Source organism: Rhynchophorus ferrugineus, unplaced genomic scaffold (genome assembly GCF_030347505.1).
Source record: "Rhynchophorus ferrugineus isolate W39M unplaced genomic scaffold, kcgeb_rfMv2 rfM8, whole genome shotgun sequence".
NCBI classification, from domain to species: Eukaryota; Metazoa; Arthropoda; class Insecta; order Coleoptera; family Curculionidae; genus Rhynchophorus; species Rhynchophorus ferrugineus.
Genome location: NW_027472587.1, coordinates 20816556 through 20837137, shown reverse-complemented (window position 1 = coordinate 20837137; position 20582 = coordinate 20816556). Strand labels below are relative to the sequence as shown.

Genomic DNA, 20582 nt, shown 5'->3' with positions numbered 1-20582 from the left:
TAAAATGAGAAGGAAAATATTGTCTGATTCTGAAATGAATTTACAAATTGCGGTAGGTAATACATTAAACATCTTGATGACGTATGTACAAAAAATGACTTAGAATAGACTATACATCAGTAAGTACTTTCCTAAATTGTCATATACCCCATGCAAGTGCGTGTGGTTAGGTTCGCTTCAATCTTCTGATTTCCTGCGTGTTGTCCTGTAGCCGTATTTCTATATTATTTCGGGTTCGGGATATTTGGATTTGTAGGCGAGAGACAGCCTGGGTTACGATTGAGATTATGCCAAGATCCGAAGGCAGAACCTCACATTGAGCATGTTCGCGGATCTTTTCACGAATCCCATTCGCCCGATTCGAGATGAGTGTTCGCGTCCCTCACAAACCATGGAGTACCGAGTAACGCGCGGACTTTTTTTGAATTGCAACACTTGGAATAGTGCAAGTTGTCTATGGCAGACGTACTTGTACCACACCTGTACTCCACAAAGGCAGACTGATCAAACCACCGAGTCATACACGCCATGGGTCTTTGGTATAAATGTATATGATCAAAATCACCACTCGGCTCATTCGGGAATCAAAATCAGCGGCGTGACGATCCGGACTTGTACGGTGGAGAGAGAAACAGAGAGAGAGAGACGCGGCTAGATCGGAAAAGAAGATATATACAGGGTGTCCAATAAAATTTTATCGATCATTCAATCTGGTATGGAGTCCCATTTTTTCGCCGTCCGTAATGTCAGTCTTGCTGGTCTCTCTGGTAAACAAATGGTCGGCGATACCATCGGCCCCCCGAGAACACCCAGGGCGCGACAGGTGTGATACTGCTCGCTTATTTTGTTTTACGATCGACTGACGAGTGAAGACGACGACGGCGCGGAGGAAGAGAGAGAGGGAGCGAGATAATGAACCGGGGAGAGAGAGAGAGCGAGCGAAACGCACCGTCCCGACTGAATTTTTTATAAATTCCACTGTTTTACGACGTACATAAATTCGTCCATCTTATTCGACCAATTAAAAGGGTCTTTATAAGCGCCATCGTAATATATAGATCATTATCCGGCCTCGACCACAATCAGTGGATGTTTACCTGGTCTAAACACCATGGCTATTGTTGTTTCTGGTGATGTATAGACGACAAACGACGTTCGTCAGTCAAAATCGCCGTCAGGTGGAGTTATAATAGGGTTGGTGCGACATGTCATCATGCGACATGACAAAGTATTTTTAACCGACTTCAAAAAAGGAGGAGGTTCTGTGTTAGACTATATATTTTTTTTTATGTATGTTCACCGATTTCTCCGTCTATTATTGTATGATTTTCACAATTATTTCTTCATTCGAAATAGTGCACTTCCGAGGTTGACACCACCAAATCAGGATCTGACGGCGGAATCCGGTAAAATCGATGGAATTCAACGGAAACAAAGGGAAAATTTCAAAGGAATGTACTAAATTTTCACATATTGTTTATAATGAGTTATTTGTGTATAATGTTATTGCTGAAGCAGTTCAGTTTGTTTCATATGAGAAGTCCTAGAAATATTGCAGGCAACTGTTTATATGATGTAATGGTTAGAGCATTCAGCTCTTACGCGGAGGTTGCTGGTACGATTCCCGACAGGGGCAACAACTTCTTGTTGTTCTAGTTTGGTTAGAACATTTGTCATGTAGGAATGTTCGTCCGGTCGGTCGGAATTTATGGAATTCGCACGGAAACTGAAAACACTGATGAATATGGACTTATTTATTTCTGTAGATATCAGGTTAGGTAAAGGAAGTACGGTAGCGGTGAGGAAGTGATACTTTTACAAGGGTGTAAAGAAAAGAAAAGAGCACGAGACGTCGTCCGTAATGGTTTTTTATAGCCGGGAACCGCATGGTACCAATCCACCAGCGTCGCCAACATTAGACTTTTATATAGGTGAATGCGTTGTGGCCTAAAGGGTTGTGACGGTCGCTACAATCAAATCACGTAGGTTAGGTATCGGACCCCATGGCCTGAAGCGTTCCTTATTTTCAATTATTGTTTCTTTATTGTTATTTTTCCTCATACGACCTGCACTCGACAATTTTAATATTTCGATATTCAGCAGAGCCAATAATCACCATTTGATGCGTTGATGCTGAGCAAATTTGGGTTATTTGCCTTTATAAATTTCTATTCATATGAGATCTGAGAACAGGAAATAGTCACTGGGGGTCAAGTCTGGAGAATACGGTAGATGAGGAAGCAATTCGAAGCCCAATTCATGGATTTTTGACACGGTGCATTGTCTTGGTGAAGTGGCACTTTCTTTTCTTTCAAATGCGGCCATTTTTCGGCGATTCTGTCCTTTAAACGGCCCAATAACGCTATGTAGTAGTAGCTGTTGATGATCCTTCCTTTTTCAAGGTAGTCGATGAAAATTATTCCATGCGCATCCCAAAATAGAGACGCCATAATCTTGCCAGCCGACTGTTGTGTTTTCCCACGCTTTGGAGCGGGTTCATTGTATGCAGTCTATTTGGATGACTGTGGATTGGATTTCGGAGTGAAATGATGGAGCCATGTTTCATTCATTGTCACATATCGACGCAAAAACTCGGATTTATTATGCTTGATTATCTTCTAACACTGCTCCGAATCAACTTGTTGTTTTTGGTCAAAAGTGAGCTCGCGCGGCACCCACTTTGCACAGAGCTTTCTCATACCGAAATATTCGTGAATGATATGATATACACGTTCACTTGATATCATTAGAGTCTCTGCTATTTCATTCAATTTCAATTTACGGTCATTCAAAATCATTTTATGGATTTTTTAGATGTTTTCGTCGGTAACAACCCCTTTTGGGCGTCCACTGCGTTTAAACTTAGCATACCAATCCTTGATGGTTGATTTTCCTGGGGCAGTATCCGAAAATTCGGCATCAAGCCAATTTTTTGCTTCAACTGTATTTTTCCCTTCAAAAAGCATCATTTTATCAACACGCGAAATTCCTTTTTATCCATTTTTTTCACAATAACAAAAGTTGCTTCACTCAAAATGCTATAGTTCACAAACCAATGATCCGACAGCTGTCAAATTTCTACACGCATCTTTTGAAGGTTAGGGCTAACTAAAAAACATATGAATTTAATTATAGTAGCGCCATCTATGTGTCAGTCTGGCGATTTTTCAATTGACGTGTTAATCCGCATAAAATCGAAGCGCGTTGGAAAGTTCGGATGTATATAAACGATGGTTGGGAAACGTTAAGTAACATCAATATTCCGTAACGCTTCTGATTGCTGTTTGATTCAAGATTACAATTTTTATCCGTACTCTCAAATCTTAGTAATCGCACTTGTAATTTTAAAATATTAATCAATATTTCTGTAATTCTTTATGCCCCTCGTGCTTTATGCGTGTGAACATTGCTACGTTTTGAATGTTGATAATAAATCTCGAAGCCGGCTTTGTTTTCGTTTTGTTTTTAATTTTTTCGTTTTATTTTCGTGTAAACGTAAACAGACCAAGGTGATGCGATGGAGAAAAGGGTTAAAATCTCGAGTGTTTTGTTTATGTAAATGTCCAACAATAAAAGAACGGTCCACAATTACGATAACAGCATTAAAAAAGATTGAAATGGGGGAACATGTGTTGACGAATGTCGGAATCGTTTGTATGGTCGCAGGACCAGTGGCGTACGTTTGTCCGGAAACTTGTTTTTTTCTTTCATGTTCTGTATCTTTTGTTTCTTTTTTGTTAATTTGCTTCTCAAGCGTTTGAAAAATATATTTTTTTGCGTTTTTTTTTAAATATATAGTTTAGAATCCTCAAGACTAATCTATGTGATATAGTTAACATGGTAAAGGTATGCTTGCCCTGATTTCTCTAAAACTAAAGTTGGTCCATTGTGTTTCTTCGGATAACTCAGAAATCATACCCTTTGACCATGTTTTACCCATACCATCAATATCTTCTTTAATTACCCTTACCCCGTATTCCTCTATCTCTTTCTCTATTGTTTTTAACGCAATATTTAAAGGTCACTATGGTAAGATCACATATTTAAAGATGATAATATATTAAACAAGATGACACATAGTGAAACTGAATGTCAATAACAAAGCTTTGCATAAACATTATTACAAAAATCCAACTTTTAGCTCATGTCCTAGTCCTACATTTTATATTATAGATTCTTTCACAATTTCTTCCTCTTACAATTTATTAATAAAAAACAAATTGCTAATAAGTTAAAGAGAATTAAAAAAAGTTACGCCACTGGTTACGGGAAAATGTGGCCGCTTGAAGAAAACCGCCGAGGAAAAGGAAAAACGAATCGCATGTCAGGCTGTTTGCAAGCCGTCTGTAAAATTGAAAGTGTCTGCCTATCGCGCTGGCTTGGATTGATATAAAGTGGCCAGTGTGCATACGTACGACGGCTTCACCACCAGTTCAGGCTTCGGTTTTGATTTTTTGCCGGTTATATAAAACGGTTCACTTTGATCAATGTTTTTACTAATTTTATCGTTCACATTCGTTGTGAGACACCAACCTACGAAATCAAACCAAACTAATCGCATTTCTGGATCAATGAAAAGTGGTGGATTACTTTTCACACTCTTTATTTTACCAAATCACCCCTAAGCTGATGTTTTTCTTTCACGTAACATGTAAAAAAACTGTTTGGGTTTCAAAAAACTCTGTGTGCAATGGACCGCAAATTGCTAACATTTGCAGCTTTTAAGAAATGATTAAAATGTTTGATTGTGTGTATCCTTTTGTCGATTGGGTTTACCATACTGATCCTGAACCAAGACACACTGGTTTGTTGGTACGTAGTTTGTGTTTGTTTGTGTAGACTTGTTGGTAGAGCAAAAGCTTGCTATATACAAACAGGGCATAATATCTAATAATCAGTACATTTATGGCTTCCCCAAGTTTAACTTTAAAGGTCATAACAAGATATTTAGCTGTATTTCCATGTTACTACTTACTGATTTATATATATTGAATTGTGCTTGATTCTTTTGTTGGTGAAATCATTTTCCTGTCCAGTATTGTTTTTCTGTAATAGTAGTTTGTAACTTTTCTGATGATTAGGCTGTTAGAATGTAGACTAGTCAAAGTGTAGAGCAGATCGAGGACTGGACCCAATACACTTCCACAATACAATGTGTCACAATCTGCTTGTATTTTCGTCAAGTCAGGATAAGCATCTTCTTGCTTACGTCTGAGGTCTCGATCAGTTACGTATGACTCTAAAATGTTTGCGTACTGATCAGAGAAAAGCATTTTAATCTTATGCTTTGATCCCTCATGCCAAACTTTATCGAAAGCTTGAACAACATCTAAAAATATGGCAGAAAGAACTTTATTTTCTCTTAGACTTCTCTCTTCTTTTATTTAGAACAAGACTAAGAAATCGTGAAAAACACAATCACTTAAATTTGTTTGCAATATTTTTTCTCCCGATCAAAAATAGCATAGCCGTTCGCCATTCTCGCACGTCCAAAATCGGGCTAATATGGCGGACACGTTTCTATCGATCGAATAAACCCGGTACGGATCTGCATCCGGCTTCGAAATAACGAAAATACGTTCATTCAGTGCGCGTTCCTGTTGGATTTGGCAGCTGCAGGATGAATGGACCGCGCTGTTTGTTGTTCCGACATCGGATTTGTCTTATTTCGTTGCCGAACTATGTGTTAAAACGCGTCCAGAATAAATCGCGGATATTTGCTCGAATGTCATTGGTCAATCGTCAGTTTCGTTGTTGTTATCGATGGTATTCGTCGGGTGGATGATATCTAGTTTTTTATCGTTTAAGTAGATTTTGTGTGAGCCCCTATCTCCTATTGGATAGGTATATCGAAAATTGTTGAATGTACAAAAACAAAAACGATTCTATAGAGGTTACTACCAAATTTAAAAAATACCCACGCTTTCGTTTTTTAATTTCACTTATATCTGATAACTAAGAAAATCGACGAAGTTAAAATTATTGCTGTTACATATCATTCAAGTGCCTATCAACGTCAGTATGTTTCCTCTTCTTATTACGTCTGCAAACTCACAATGGCTGATAACGTATGCATGATCAGAAATATATAGTCTATTAAAAGTTATTTTGTACATATGTCAACTAAACTTGTGACGTCAAAACGTCGCAATGTTGCCGCATCAGCTCTGAGTTTTAGTTCAGCTTGGCTTTGACATACAACAAAATTCTAATCTAAATTAAATAATCGAACAAAAATGTTATCAAATATGATTTATTTTAACATTATAGTGCATCGAAAAACTACAGTTAATTATACAGCCACAATAGTTTAGAGTTATAACCTCTTGGAGGAAATATAAGGAGCATAAGGAACATGCGGTCGAGCGTTTTCATGACAAGAGTCTAATTCTGGAGAATCACGAAATGTACACAAAGATTTAAATTTGCAACGTTGCCAATTCCAGAAAATTACACGTAAATTTGAAGATTTTAATAAAAATAGGATGAATTATCCTGATTTCACAAGTTAACCCAATAAGTTGACAGTTAGTCTATCGAATATTCCCTACAGAGCCTAGGTACACAAAATTGAACGATCTCTGCACTTCGAATTTAAGACTCTTCATCGTGAAATCGATAATTAACACTCTACAAGCCTTCTTGTCGGTCCCGGCACCTGTTTTACGTCGGATTCGGATCCTACCAAAGAACAACCACCCCAAAGGCGAACATTAAGCCCAAAATACGAATGACCATTGTACCCCGGACATAATCCGACCTATTTCCTTCTTCGGATTTCCGGCGGGTGATAGAACGGTTCGCACGCCCCCCTCTACGCCCCGCCGCCCCATCTCGATGACAATGCCGAGCCCCCGCTGTGTGTTCCGATCCCATTATGTCACCGGGTCCATTGTCCGGGCGAGTTTCTCGCCGCTGTCGTCGTTGTTGCTGTTCGGGTACCGCTCGAGTGGGTTCGAGAGGGTGACCTCTCTAACGACCGGCCGATTTAGTGCCACTTGACGAGAAAGGGATTGTTCACGCCCGAGGTAGTTTCGCACGTATCTGTGGGTGTCTGTGTGTTTGGGATACACGTGCTAAAGATTTGACACGGTTGATAGTCACCCTGTCTGCACTGGCTATGTTTTTTTCTTGCTGTTGCGAGGGATAACGTGTTAGTTTGACTCGTATTTTTTATTATTAGGTATTGCAAAGAAACATTATTTCATTTTTTTCCTCTTGTCGCCTGTGACACTGTGCTAATCATTTTTTAAGAATATTTTGATAATATTCCAATGAATTCAAATAAATAACTCATCTTTAGTGACATGTAACATGTTATCATCGACCACCTTAAAATATTTTTCTTACTATATTATAGACTGATCAATTCTAGTGTTTAATACAACTCTATTGTTAGAATTATGGGTCGCTAACACTAAACTTTTTTTAAATTTACCATTAACTGTGTTCTTTGAGTGAGACTTTGTCATTATAATATAGAATTGTTTAATCATTATTTATTTTGGAAAAATGATATTCTTATACTATAGAGCGTTGAATTTTGAATAAATCAGTACGTAAAATATGTTCTAGTAGTTCAATTGTTACCATAGACTGTGTTCTTTGGGTGAAACTTTGTCATTATATTATAGAATTGTGAACTGTAGCACTTTAATGATTATATGCATTTTACTGGTTAGGCTTCCTTGAAGAAGATTTTTATATTATAGAGGATTTTTAAATTATATTTTTTTATTATTATATGAAACACGAAAGAAGATTACTAAATCATACTAACGTGGAAGCAATACAACTGTTGGACAGCGCGCAGGATGTCAGGAGATTGAAACGAACAAAACCATACGAACTTATAGTGTGTATTTAGTGTAAACTATAGCTATAAGTTAATAATTAATAAATAATTATAATTTTATAATTGAGGAATACATACTGATGTATTTTCTCGCACTCGTCTTGCTTGTTAATTAATCCAAGTACATAGGAAAAGTAGTAATAAATTAATTGTAAATTAAGATTGTACTAAGCGTATCTAATAAAGATGTTATAAAAAAAATATTATAGAGGGTTGAATTCTGTATACATTTTATATGATATATATAAATGTTCTATATAGGATCTATATAAATTCTATATATATGTAGTTATTGTTGTATAGTAGTAGAAAACAAATGCTATTACTACAGTTTTAGGATAGGGCAAAAGTCCCCCTACCACTTCGATTGCCCGCCATCTTGGTTATGCTCAGTTTTGCTTTAACCATTGTGTTGTGTAGATGTCCAACTTTTATTATGGATTCGTTCGTTCCATTATTGCCACTCAACGGAAATTGCGTCAATGGTAACTGGATTTTCGCCCCACCCTATGGTTCAGCTTTGAAATTTGGGATGCAGCAAACATGTCAGCGAATTCACTGACACAAGTCATCGAAAATGATACGATATGATGATTTCTATAGATAGAATCAACCAGGTGTTGGGGGTTTGGTTCAATCGCTTTTTTCTTGATTGCTAAGAGTCCGAAGACAGGGAAAAAAACGACAGCTACACTTTGTCGATCTTTAACGACTTCCTACGTCGTCAAACCGGCCCGCATCGCTTTGAGGAAGAACGGCAGCTGATTTACGACTGATTCGTTTTCACGCTAGATAAATGTTTATCGTCGGCAATAAGGAAAAAGAACAGGAGACAATGGACGATCGGGCGAGATGACGCGTTTACGAGCGGCCGCCGCTCTTTTGAAATCGGACACCGCGGGCCCCGGACTCTTTCTTTTCGCGGTTTCGCGATTTTTACGGCCGCGACGACGACATAGTAGGCCCCTCTATTTTTGACCGTTCTGGACGGTGTTGGTGCTAAAGCATCGTTGGTTCTTGACATTAAAACAGTAGAAACTATATTTTTTAATCTTTTACCACGCCACTAGCCATGTTGGGAGGTATCAATGATCGTTGACAGAGGTAATTCTCCATAGAAAAGGAAAAAGCATCATCCAAGGCAAGCCTGGATTTCGAGAGCAAACATTCGTCAATATATCAAGCTGCGAGGCTAACAGGAGAAGTAAACCGCGTTTTTTTTTTCACGACAAGAACCTCAGGGGACGGTGTTCTTGAATTTATTTTAAGGAAAAAAGAGGCGACTGGTTCAACAACGATAGAAAGCTACACTGAACGTTTTTGTCTATTATAAAGCAGCTAAAAAAACCTCGTTCTAGATGTCTCCCTCGTTGCACCATTTCATTACCTCCTTCTAGCCCAAACAATACAAAAATAATATTATAACTTTGTGGCAAATATACAAGTAGTTAAAATAACCTTGTAAATAGATAAATAGGTTTAGATAGGTATCAAGCTAAATTGTGTGTATATAGTAGAATTTCAAATACGTGTAGTAGACAGGTTAAATAAGGTTTTTGTTTAATTTTATTGAGTTATTATAACGATTATTTTATTTTAAAACGTTTTTCTTTGTGTTAAAAATCTTAAGTTTAATTATTTTTTGCTTTTTAGTGAGTTCCTTTTTTTCTGAAGTCGGTTCAATGTTTCGCAAACACCTTGCTATTCCAGCTGTCTTAAATTATGTTAAACCTCCACGTCGGAAGACGTGTTTTGACCAAACAGAAACGTCCCCTCCCTTCCTGGCAATCAACGCTGACGCGAACCAAATAAACATCGATGTCGGTTGTTTATAATTAGACGAAATATTGTTCGGAAGCGACGACGTTGCATAAACCAATAAGACGGAACCACCCCTCCCGCCCCGGCGCCCGCCTTCGTCGAGCAGCTCGTTTATTTATTCTTTTCCCAGTACATTTATGCCAACTTTGATTTCTTTAGGAGGCTCGCACACACGTACAATGATCGTCGTTGTTCCCTGGTCTGTTTATTGTTCGAATGTCACAACTGTTCACCAATCAGACCAATAAAAATCGAATTATTTACGAACCGAGACGGATTGACGTGAGTTAAAACAACAGTATCACATTATGAGGGTGGGACTTCGTATGTGTTATGTGTGAAACAACGTAAAAGTGTGAATAAATAAGTAATTGTTCAAGATATTGTGCCGAAAGTTCCATAGATTTTTTTTCTTCGTTTATATATCAATAGCGTTGGGAATTATCGACTAAAAACAGTCGAAACTGTCGATAGTCAAAAACAAATGCACGGTTCGACGGTTTTTTTTTTAATTCGTGATGTCAGACGAAGATGTAGGGATCCTTTCTTGTAGAAATTGTGAGAGGAAAGAGACTGCTTGGGGCAGTTAATTTTATATGTGGTTATATTTTCGAACGGTAGTATAAGTGAGACGGAAATGTACATATTCCTTCACGTACTTTCAGTCTTTACTATTGTCTGTCGTTAGTCAATACATTTCTTCGTCAGTTTTCAATTTTATTTATATTGTTTCGTTTTCTGCTTCTGAAGAAAGTTTTCTGGTTTGGTTGTGACTTTACATATTGTCTTGATTGATGCCAACGTTGACTTTCCTTTTGATTTTGTTACCTTCTATCCCTTCTTCAATGGATAATATTTGAGTTCTTCCAATCATCTCACTTTTCTCTACTTTTTCTCGTAGGTATTCGAATTATTATGTTATTTGTAATTTCTCTGTGATCACTTTTGAATATATGTCCTATAGGTTTCATAAGTCATCCTTGTTTTTTAGGTGTGTGTCTTCATTGATGATTTTGGCTGCAGGAATTGAACGTCACACCTTAATCAACATACCTATGTTTTGATGAATAAATCAACTATTTTAGAAATTTCTCATTTATTTCAGTATAAAGTTGTTCTAATGCTGACAATATTGAACGATTATCATCGCGTCCCACTGGCGTGTACCCCCAGGAAGCCGGGCCGCGGCTCCTGGCGGTCTCGGCACACGGGTGGGCACCGAAGTTCTTGCGGGAGGTCCATCGCGTCGTGTGACGGAACAGGCGAGAGAATCGAATGTGGACCGCGACTTTGACTCGCCCGACTGACCAGACGGGCCGCGGTCGTACCGTTTCCACCACGTCGATTCACGACACGCCGAAGTGGTACCGGGACGGGGTTGTCGATCTCCGTGTCGATAAAACGAACAAGAGACGATTTTTTCGGGTACTTTTTTTTTTGTTTTGGATTGCTGAATTGTCGTCTTCATTTGCTCCGTCATATTCTGTTAATGTTCATCGCTCTCTTTGTTCTTTTACGTCTTTCACGTTCTTACACGGTCCTTTGCCAAAACGTGGTACCATAGACTAGTTTTCAAGCCGTTATAATTTGTTATCTCAAGATATTGCCCTTGATTCATGAATACCTCCCAGACTAAAACGATGGCAGAAATCCATGAATTGGGCTTCGAATTATTTCCTTATCCACCGTATTCTCCAGATCTGTCCCCCAGCGACGATTTCCTGTTCTCAGATCTCAAAAGAATGCTCGCTGGGAAGAAGTTTTCGGCGAATGAAGAGGTGATCGCCGAAACTGAGGCCCATAAGCTGCAGGGTCGCTATAATCAGTGTAATCATATATCAACCTTCAAGGGAATTATGTTGAATACAAAACAACTAATTTCGCCAAAAAATGTGTTTTACTATGGTAGGTCGGGGACTTTTCAATTGACATGTTATAGATATTTACTGTTTTAACTACCTTTAATCTTGTCTGAAGTGTATTATAAACGTAATGTCGAGGTAAATAACACTGTTGATAAAACTTGACGTTCGGCCTTATTTGTTTTGTTTATTTTTAATTTATCTAAGCAGGTATCAGAGACAGCGGACATCTAGAGCTAGTAAAAACCGACGATTATGCTATTACTGGCTTACTTCTTAGAATTTTTACCTGTATTCGTTAATTTTTTTGCTAAATATTATACTGATACTATTTTTACTTAATGTTCAATATTCTACCAGATTTTATTGCAAGCGTAACTGGAAGACTCACTTCAAATCTATAAAAGATTGTTTTTATAAATCCAAGTACGATATTTTTTCAAATCTTAGCAATTAAAACATCAATCATCCCATTTTTCATTTTAAGAATTTCAATTAATTTGATATCTGGTGATATCTGAACGGCTAAGACAAATTGTTCTTGCTTAAGTACCGGTAGTAATTGACGAGGATCTGGAGGCATAGCATATCATTGTTTTACAGGTAATTGTAAAGTTTATTAAGATTTTTCTGTAAATTTTATTGTATTTTATCGGTATGCAAATAATAAATACATTAATTGTGCATCAAGAGTTACAATGACTGTTTTAATTTCTCATTTGTTGGTGAGTTTGTTTGTCAGTCAAAGTTAATAATTAGAATATATATTTTTGCATGTATTTTAATACACAGCCATTTGTTACTGTTATTAATGTTATATATCCAATATATTTCTGGTCCGCAAATCCAAGTTATCATTAGATAACAGGTATTGCTGTATGAGTCTATACTCAAACCTATTTGGTCATATAGAATCAAACTATGGGGTACCGCTAGCAAATCTAATATATCCATCATTCAACGGTTCCAAAATAAGGTGTTGCGTGCCATTGTTAATGCTCCGTACTATATTTCATACAAAGTGATACAAGGCGATATTTCTCTAGAACCTATAGCGAGTGTAATTCAACGTGTTTGTGTGAAATACTTCGAAAGAGCGCCTCCCAATATACTCGCTAATCAGCTAAATATGCGACGTGATAGTGAAGTGGCGTAGACTAAAACGTTTAACACCACCTGATCTGATTACTGGACATATGTAGACTTTAGAATAAGCATTAGAATAAGACTAATTAATTAAGATAAATATTTCTGGTCTTATATTAAAAATATTGTCAAAACAAGCTTTAGTAATATTAATATATCATTTGTAAGTTAATGTTTTTAATCTATTACGAGAGAAACATCATGATCTTTATAAATTGTGGTCGAAATTCGAACACAGGGCAATTACTATATATATAATATTCTTGAGGAACCTTGCGGTTGCATCTAATAAACCTATTGACTATTTTTTCGTTCTAACTTAGTTTTAAGGGTCCATTTTACGAGCTCAGACGTGGACTTAATTGGCCGGCGACCGTCAGTCCAGCGAGAGCGAGGTCCCCGGGTCCTTCATTAACCCCGTGACCTTGGGGCAGTTTGTCCCGGCCCTGTTCCACATGGCACGGCTCGTAAAATGACAAAAATCCGAGCGGTCCGAACAAAGCGAGAAAATACCGGGAACCGTGTATGCCCCGGCCACGTTGCCGTTTCCCCGAATACACCATCGAGGACGCGAGCGACGACGGGACGGTGGTAACAACAGGTCCGTGTGGGAACGACACCTTCCGTGTGTCGGGCAGTGCCCACTTGATGTAGGAGGGTGCTCTTTTTAGAGTCTTCGTCAAATTTGAAGCTATATCTTTGGTAAAACTGATTTAAAGCCTTGATAGTAGCTAAATGACTAGAATATGTTATAATTCTTATTAATATAAATTAACTAAGAAGCTATTAGAATTTTGTTTTTAGAGGAGAGATAATTCCCAACTATTTTAATACCATTTAAAGTTGTTAAAACCGATCTGAAACCTCAGAGAGGTAGTATTTTTTATTCATGTTACGTTTTCCAATGCATAACATACAGTATTCTAACAGATACTTACTTGAATGAATATATATTCATAAACTAAAAAGATCTCTGGTTCTAGTCATAATGAAATAATTCCTTAAATTAATCCAAAATAAAAATATCTAATGCATCATAATTAGCCGCTTATCTTCCAGATAGAGATATTCCCTTATTATTAATTCTGTTTGGAACTTAAAAGTCCCTTTAACATTCGAATGCAACGTTCCAAAGGATGAAAACAAACTACAGTACAACTAACCCTATATGCGTTCGGTCTGGTACGTCCCTCTCTTGATAGCTCGATGGTCGTCAGCGAGGGCGCGACTCCGTAAAAAGCCCGACAACTTGACAAGACCTTAACGGGTGACGTATGTCGTTCTCTCACGACTGTGTAGGGGGGAGGTGGTCATTTAGGCCAGAGACGTATTCGCCAAACGCCTTCTCGCCGTGATTGATTTGTTTGTTATCGGTTTTTATAACACCAACCGGCGTGATTGAGATAATTATTCGACGTCAGATTTCAGACTCTTACCTGAGAGAGGGCTGAGGTTGAATAATAATCCGATGACATTAGTCAAATAGCCGTTACATACAAGTTATTAATTAAATGTCGAGAAAAGTCAATATTTATGTCTACACTAACTTTATACATTTTTCTAAGAGTTGTATGCTTTTCCTTTTGTTTGTCTGATGTGTTATCTCAATTAAATTCCCATTTTCAGGTGATTTTGATAAAGTACCGATTAGTTAGAGGGTTCCAGAGGTGTAACAAAAGAGTTTCTTTTTAAATTAATTAATTAATTAAATTATTTTTAAATTATTCAGAATAAAAGTTTACCAAGTCTTTTTAGTGAGTCATCGTCGAAAACATTTAATCATTGCTATAAACATATTTTTCAATGTTGTGTCAGTCAGTCATCTCAATAACTATTCACTATACCAAAGCAGGGGAGTGTCTGCACAATATCTCCTTTGGAAATTTGTAATAAAATCAGCTTTAAACATTTTATTCGTCAATAAATGTCTTATCTTCTGCGTCGAATGAGTCACAATCTAATCACATAAGCCAATCTTTCAAACCTGCAATATATCCCAAAAGGTACAAGAAAGGATTACAAAAACAACGTCTGAAGACTCTTGCTACTTGCTCTTGCAAAAAAAACTTCTTTTTGTTACTTTGACGAGCAAAATGATAGATTATTGCAACAATATCGATACTACAAACTACTTACAATTATATATACAACAAAACTGTTAATTTATTATTTTGACGGGTAAAAAAGGTATCGGTGTGTAAAAATGTCGATTTTTTTAAAGTAATATCATATCAACTCTAGATTAAAATATTAATATTTTTAAGATTTATTATTTTGACGGCCAAAAACATTTAATTAATTTGTCACTGTCGATTTGTTGATATTCCCATAAACTCTTGTTACTTTGTCAAGATAGCAAGCAAATAATAAATATATCCTAATCTTTAAGGATATATCCGCATTGTATTTAGTTGTTACTTGAAAGGGCAGGGAAAGGTCGTCGATTTGTAGAATAAATGGGATTTTTCAAAATATATCGATACTTTGAGAGCAAAATAGCATATTATAGAAGCAATATCGATAGTAGACATTATTTATAATTATATATAGTACTACCGAATTGTTTAAAGGTATTAAAAGGTCATTGGTGTGTAAGAATATCGATTTTTTGAAATTATATCAATACTTGAATAAAATTATAGATATTTTTAGGTTAATTATTTTAACGAGCAAAAACAATAATTATTTTGTCACTAAGGATTTGCTGATATTCTGGGAAAATATAGATATTTTTCGTATTTGTTACTTTTAGAGTAAAATAACATATTATTGAAACAATGTCGATAGTACAAATTATTTATAATTATATATAGTACTACCAAATTGTCACACTATTATTTTGACGACTAAGAAAGGTCATTGGTGTGTAAGAATATCGATTTTTTGAAATTGTATCAATACTTGAATAAAATTATCGATATTTTTTAGGTTAATTATTTTAACGAGCAAAAAAATAATTATTTTGTCACTAAGGATTTGCTGATATTCTGGGAAAATATAGATATTTTTCGTATTTGTTACTTTTAGAGTAAAATAACATATTATTGAAACAATGTCGATAGTACAAATTATTTATAATTATATATAATACTACAAAATTGTCACACTATTATTTTGACGGTCATTAGTGTGTAAGTATACGGATTTTTTGAAATTATACCAATACTTAATCAATATACTTGTCGATCTGAGAGTAAAATTATCATATGATGGTTATATCGGATTTGGTAATGCTAATCCTCAAGTTAGATTCTGTTTCGGTTTAGGTATCGTAATCTGTTGGAAGATAAATGTTTCTCCGCCGGTACTGAAGAACAACTGTCATTCTTCATCATCATTTACTTATTTAATCCATTCTTTGAATATAAATGTCGGATTATCTTAGGTTAGCATTTCTTCTTCCGCAGTCGCGACTACGCCACTGCTTGTCATGTCGAAAAAAAAACTCGACAAATAATTAGATCCATTTGCACTGGTCTGAAGACATAATGTCTTTTTTATGGAGCACCGAGCTGTGGCGACACTTGTTACCAGTTCTAGTGAGTGATCTAAAAATAGACTAGAAAAAAAACCGAGAAATAAAAAGTCCTAGACGAGAGGGAAAGAGGTTTTAGGTGATAATAATGTCCATTATTCCGAGTAGCATGTGTTATTTTTTCGTTTTCATGTCGGGCTCGGTGCGCGAGTGAAGAAGTAATCCATAATTTTAATGTTAAACAACCTGATCGTTACCAATCGAATTCCACAGATGTCGGTCGTCTTGATTTATCGCATTGACAGGTCTCCGGTGTACTTTGTCTTCCTATATCGGCGACGGAACCCGGGAGAGGATAGGATATGTCAGAACCGACAGTAGGCGTTCGTCTATCGGCGTTCGAGGAAATCGAACTGATGCATGGGAAAAGAACAAGTGTCGTCTTGGTAGGCGCAAAAAGCGTCCCAAAAACATTTGGCCGTCAGATGTTGGGCAAAACGATGCCGCGTTGCCGGATCTCCACCGGTTCGATCTGGAATCCCTGAAACATTTTTGTTTCGAGGGGTTTTTTAATAAAATAAAGTGTTCTCATATAGATTTTCCATGGGTAGAGTCAGTTTAAGCATTTTCATCGTGGATTTCGCAAAAGTGACCGAAATTTCTCAGTATTTCAGTCGTTTAACTCCCATAAAGGTATTTCGTGTTGAAGTTCGATGACTTTGATACGATAACCATTTCCCATGACGATTTAGTCTGTTGTAGTTAGTTTATGATTGCCGCAAGCTTCGCACAGAATTCGATGACCCTTCAGCCGCCCATTTTTTCATTCAACGCTCTCCGAAAATGCTTTAGTCACACTTCGGCAAGATGATACATACCGAGGCTTCAACATGGCGCGTTTGGCGAGTGCATTGGGATGCACTAATAGTCTTTAGAGTACTTCGCACTAACACTCGGAATCACTCGTTATGGGTTTGTTGGGCACGTAATATGGGGCATTGACGATGGCTCGCAACACTTTATTCTGGAACCTCTCGAGGATATCTATGTTTTTAGATTTGCTAGTAGTACCCCACAGTTCGGTCATAGGACCAAATGAGCCTAAGTATTGACTTGTTCAGCAAAACCTTGTTATCCAATAACCGAATATATTGGGTCAGTGTATTCGTCACCTTGTTTGGCAATAAAATGTCTGTCTATGAGGTATGATTTCAGCAGTTAAAAGTGCGTATGGGGCAAAAGCTTTTTCAGTTTAACAGGCAGTCCAGTGTGCCACACCTTGTCGAAGGCCTGAGAAATATCGAAAAACTAGTGCTATTTAAACTATTTTTATTTGTCTCGCTAATTTATATTTTGGATATTCGACGAATTCTCAGTCACAACACGTAGTTTCAGTCCTCGTTCTCGGGAAATTATCGTAAACTCGGCAACGTTGCCGCACCGGTTATAGGAAGTCGATTATGAGCCTCCAGACTTGACAGATATATCGCCTCGAAACTTTTCACTTAATTAAACGCTCCCTCGCTCAGTGGCGTGCCCCGATATTCCCGCGGGATGAGAATCTCCAGGCGCTCCCGTCGTTCTTGGGCGATAACTATTAGGAAAATTGCGCTAACCGAAATGAGATCGACTCGCCGAGAGGTTAAGGAAGGAAGAATTAGAAGTGTATCTCCCATGTGTTACCAGTGAACAAGTTTAGCGTTCATTCGCCACCATAGGACGCGACTGACAATATTACTAGCGGGAAAAAAAACGTATACTTTTAAATATACAAAGTTTAATAAACTAGTGAATATATGAACATTTTATATTATGTTAAACGTAACTCGACCAAATACAGAGTACAATACATTTGTTTGTTGAAGACTATTTATTTTGAAATGTCTTTTTAAATCTTTTTTTTTGCCAAATATTTAGTCTAATTATATAATTGTACGTCATCCATATAAGCTGTGTTATATTTAGATGTTGCAATAAAAAATGTTTCATTTTTGGCATTTGCTATTCTGTTCACATTTCTCATCAACCAAAACAAACGACACCTAACTATTATCTCTCCAATCACGTCTCGTTGAGAATGCTCAATACGGTTGATCGTTGTGACGCTGACGCAAAGGCTACGGTGTCGCCACAGTGCTTAACACTCTCATCTGCAGAAAAAGTAAATTGTCTCCGATGATTAAAGTTTTGCTTTACAAGCTGGTTATCAGACTGAAGTGACATGAGAAAATAATTTGAACTTTAGTTTCAAATGAGAATTTAGGTTAATTTGTGAATTCCAGAATATATATTATACACTTCAAGTATACGAATAATCTATTTTGTATTATGGGACATGAAAAATGTAAAAATGTGAAAGTTTCCGCGGATATATTAAATTAATTTATGAATTCAAGATAATTTATTCTGTTTATATTATATTCTTCAAATGTACGTATAATTTTCAACAACCGGCAACGTTGCAAATTCAAATCCTTGTGCGCATGCGGGGATTCTCCGGAACTAGACTCCTGTAATCAGGACCCGTTTTATTGTTACAGATTGACCGAAGGTGGCGCCATCTCGCCGCAGAGCGGCCATACGTCCAGTTCGTGCGGGTCGCCGCCCACCGCGGCCCACGTGAACGGCGGCGGGGGTAGTGCCGCCCCCAACGATTCGCTGTCCGCGGGCCCTGCCTGTTTGGCGAACTTCGCTGCGGCAGCGGCGGCAGGATGGCCGTTATTGGACGCTCAAGGTAACTTTCCCTTCGATCGATACCGTTTTCTCGGGCCTCGGGAAACGTTCGTCGATGTTGTCTTGATGTTTCTGGAAGGTGACAATAGAGTAACAATCCGTAGGAATTATGTTAAAATCGATGATATGATTATTATGTATTATGGCAATCTAATAATTTAACACTAATAATCTGTTTGTTTTTATCCTAATTCGCTACGGTTTAAAATTACTTATTCTACGATAAACACTTTGGGCTTACTATCACTTTATATTACTATTTTTAACTTCATGTCCTTAATAACGTAATCCACAGTTCCTACCCTCAGGTCCTTATGCAAATCGTTACGAATGTACTATAGAGCATCAGAAATGACACTGCTGAATATTATTAACTTTATTTTCTTCTAGTGATTTTTCTATGACTTTGGTGATTCTGTGAACCCGATCAATCATCGAATATTTTTTCCTGAAACCAAATTGATGGTCCGGAGTAAGATACTTTTCCTCAACGATTGCTTATAGTGTGAATGAAGCATTTATTAGATTGATGATCCTGATTGGTACATTTCTTGGAAGTTCCTTTAATATTTTCCTGGTTGTTAGTTCAAAACCATCATTTTAATATTGATAATTTATTTTTTTGTTGGATAAAATTATTCGTATTTTCTCGAGCCAAAAACTGTGATCGATAGGAAACTTAAATGAACCTTTTCGAAACGTTCAAGACAACTGTTGCTTTTTTAATCCGTACTGTTTTTATTCTTTCTCGAGGCAATATAACGTTAATGTTCGGCCTCCTTCTAGGTGTAAAAAGTGAGATGAAATCGCCCGGATTGACGGATACGGACGTCGCGGCGGCCCTGACGGCCGCCCATCAGGACTCCGTAACCCCTTTCTACGGGGCGTCACCCGCTGATATCGGCACGGCCGTCTACGACAAAGACTATCCTCAAGCTTACGCCCAAGCTCATCAGTATTACAACAGGTAAATTCTACGAACACATCTAGTAAGCTTTGAGATTGATTTTATAAGTTAGACAGTAAAAAGTTAGATTTATTAGAACGTTTTCGATACTTGATCAAGCCTCATGTGTTATTTTCGATTTTGTAGGAAGAACTGTAAGAACATAACCTAATTTTTTGTATTGTTGTCGAATATACAGGGTCTCTCAAAAGAAAGCTTATATTCGTTTGGAGAGATGTTTTTGTTAATGTTTTTTTCAAGTTTACATAACGGTTAAGAATTGCTTCACATAATAAGTTAGAGTATAATTTACAACAATATTTTACAGAATTTTCATAAAAAAAATCGAAAATATATCAAAAAACCCTTAAAATAAATATAAGGTAAAATATATAATGATTTTTCAGTATGCATCAAGCCTACAGCTCATCGGGTACAGCTGCCGCCACCTACATGAGCCCCTCATCGACCAGTCCCTTCTACAGCACCTCTTCGTATCCCTACTCGCCGTTGGGACCCTCGCGTGCCTCCTGCAAGGGCTCCGGTTACATAGCAGCCCCTTACGGGTCTCCTGCGAGCGCCTTTGGTGCTGCCAGCGCCCAGGCAGGACAGTATTCACCGTACGGCACCTACGGGACTCCCACAGGTGGCGCTAGCGGTTTCGCGCAGAGTTTCACTCAGGTACTGTCACTATGCGAAGTTTCGAGGGGTGTTCTTCGACTGTTCTTGTTTCTGATGCTTCCA

General features: G+C 37.4%; 1 protein-coding gene across 2 annotated transcripts in view; it reads left to right on the top strand.

Annotated features, from left to right (window-relative positions):
- Nucleotides 1-20582, top strand: part of eya (eya transcriptional coactivator and phosphatase 2) — a 111031-nt gene that overhangs the window by 86944 nt on the left and 3505 nt on the right. For both annotated transcript variants that reach the window (XM_076412939.1, XM_076412937.1), the window contains exons 3-5: nucleotides 18700-18893; nucleotides 19679-19859; nucleotides 20246-20519. In XM_076412939.1, the coding sequence (XP_076269054.1) occupies nucleotides 19693-19859; nucleotides 20246-20519 (441 nt within the window). In that variant the 5' untranslated portion in view covers nucleotides 18700-18893; nucleotides 19679-19692. The remainder of the gene's footprint in view (nucleotides 1-18699; nucleotides 18894-19678; nucleotides 19860-20245; nucleotides 20520-20582) is intronic.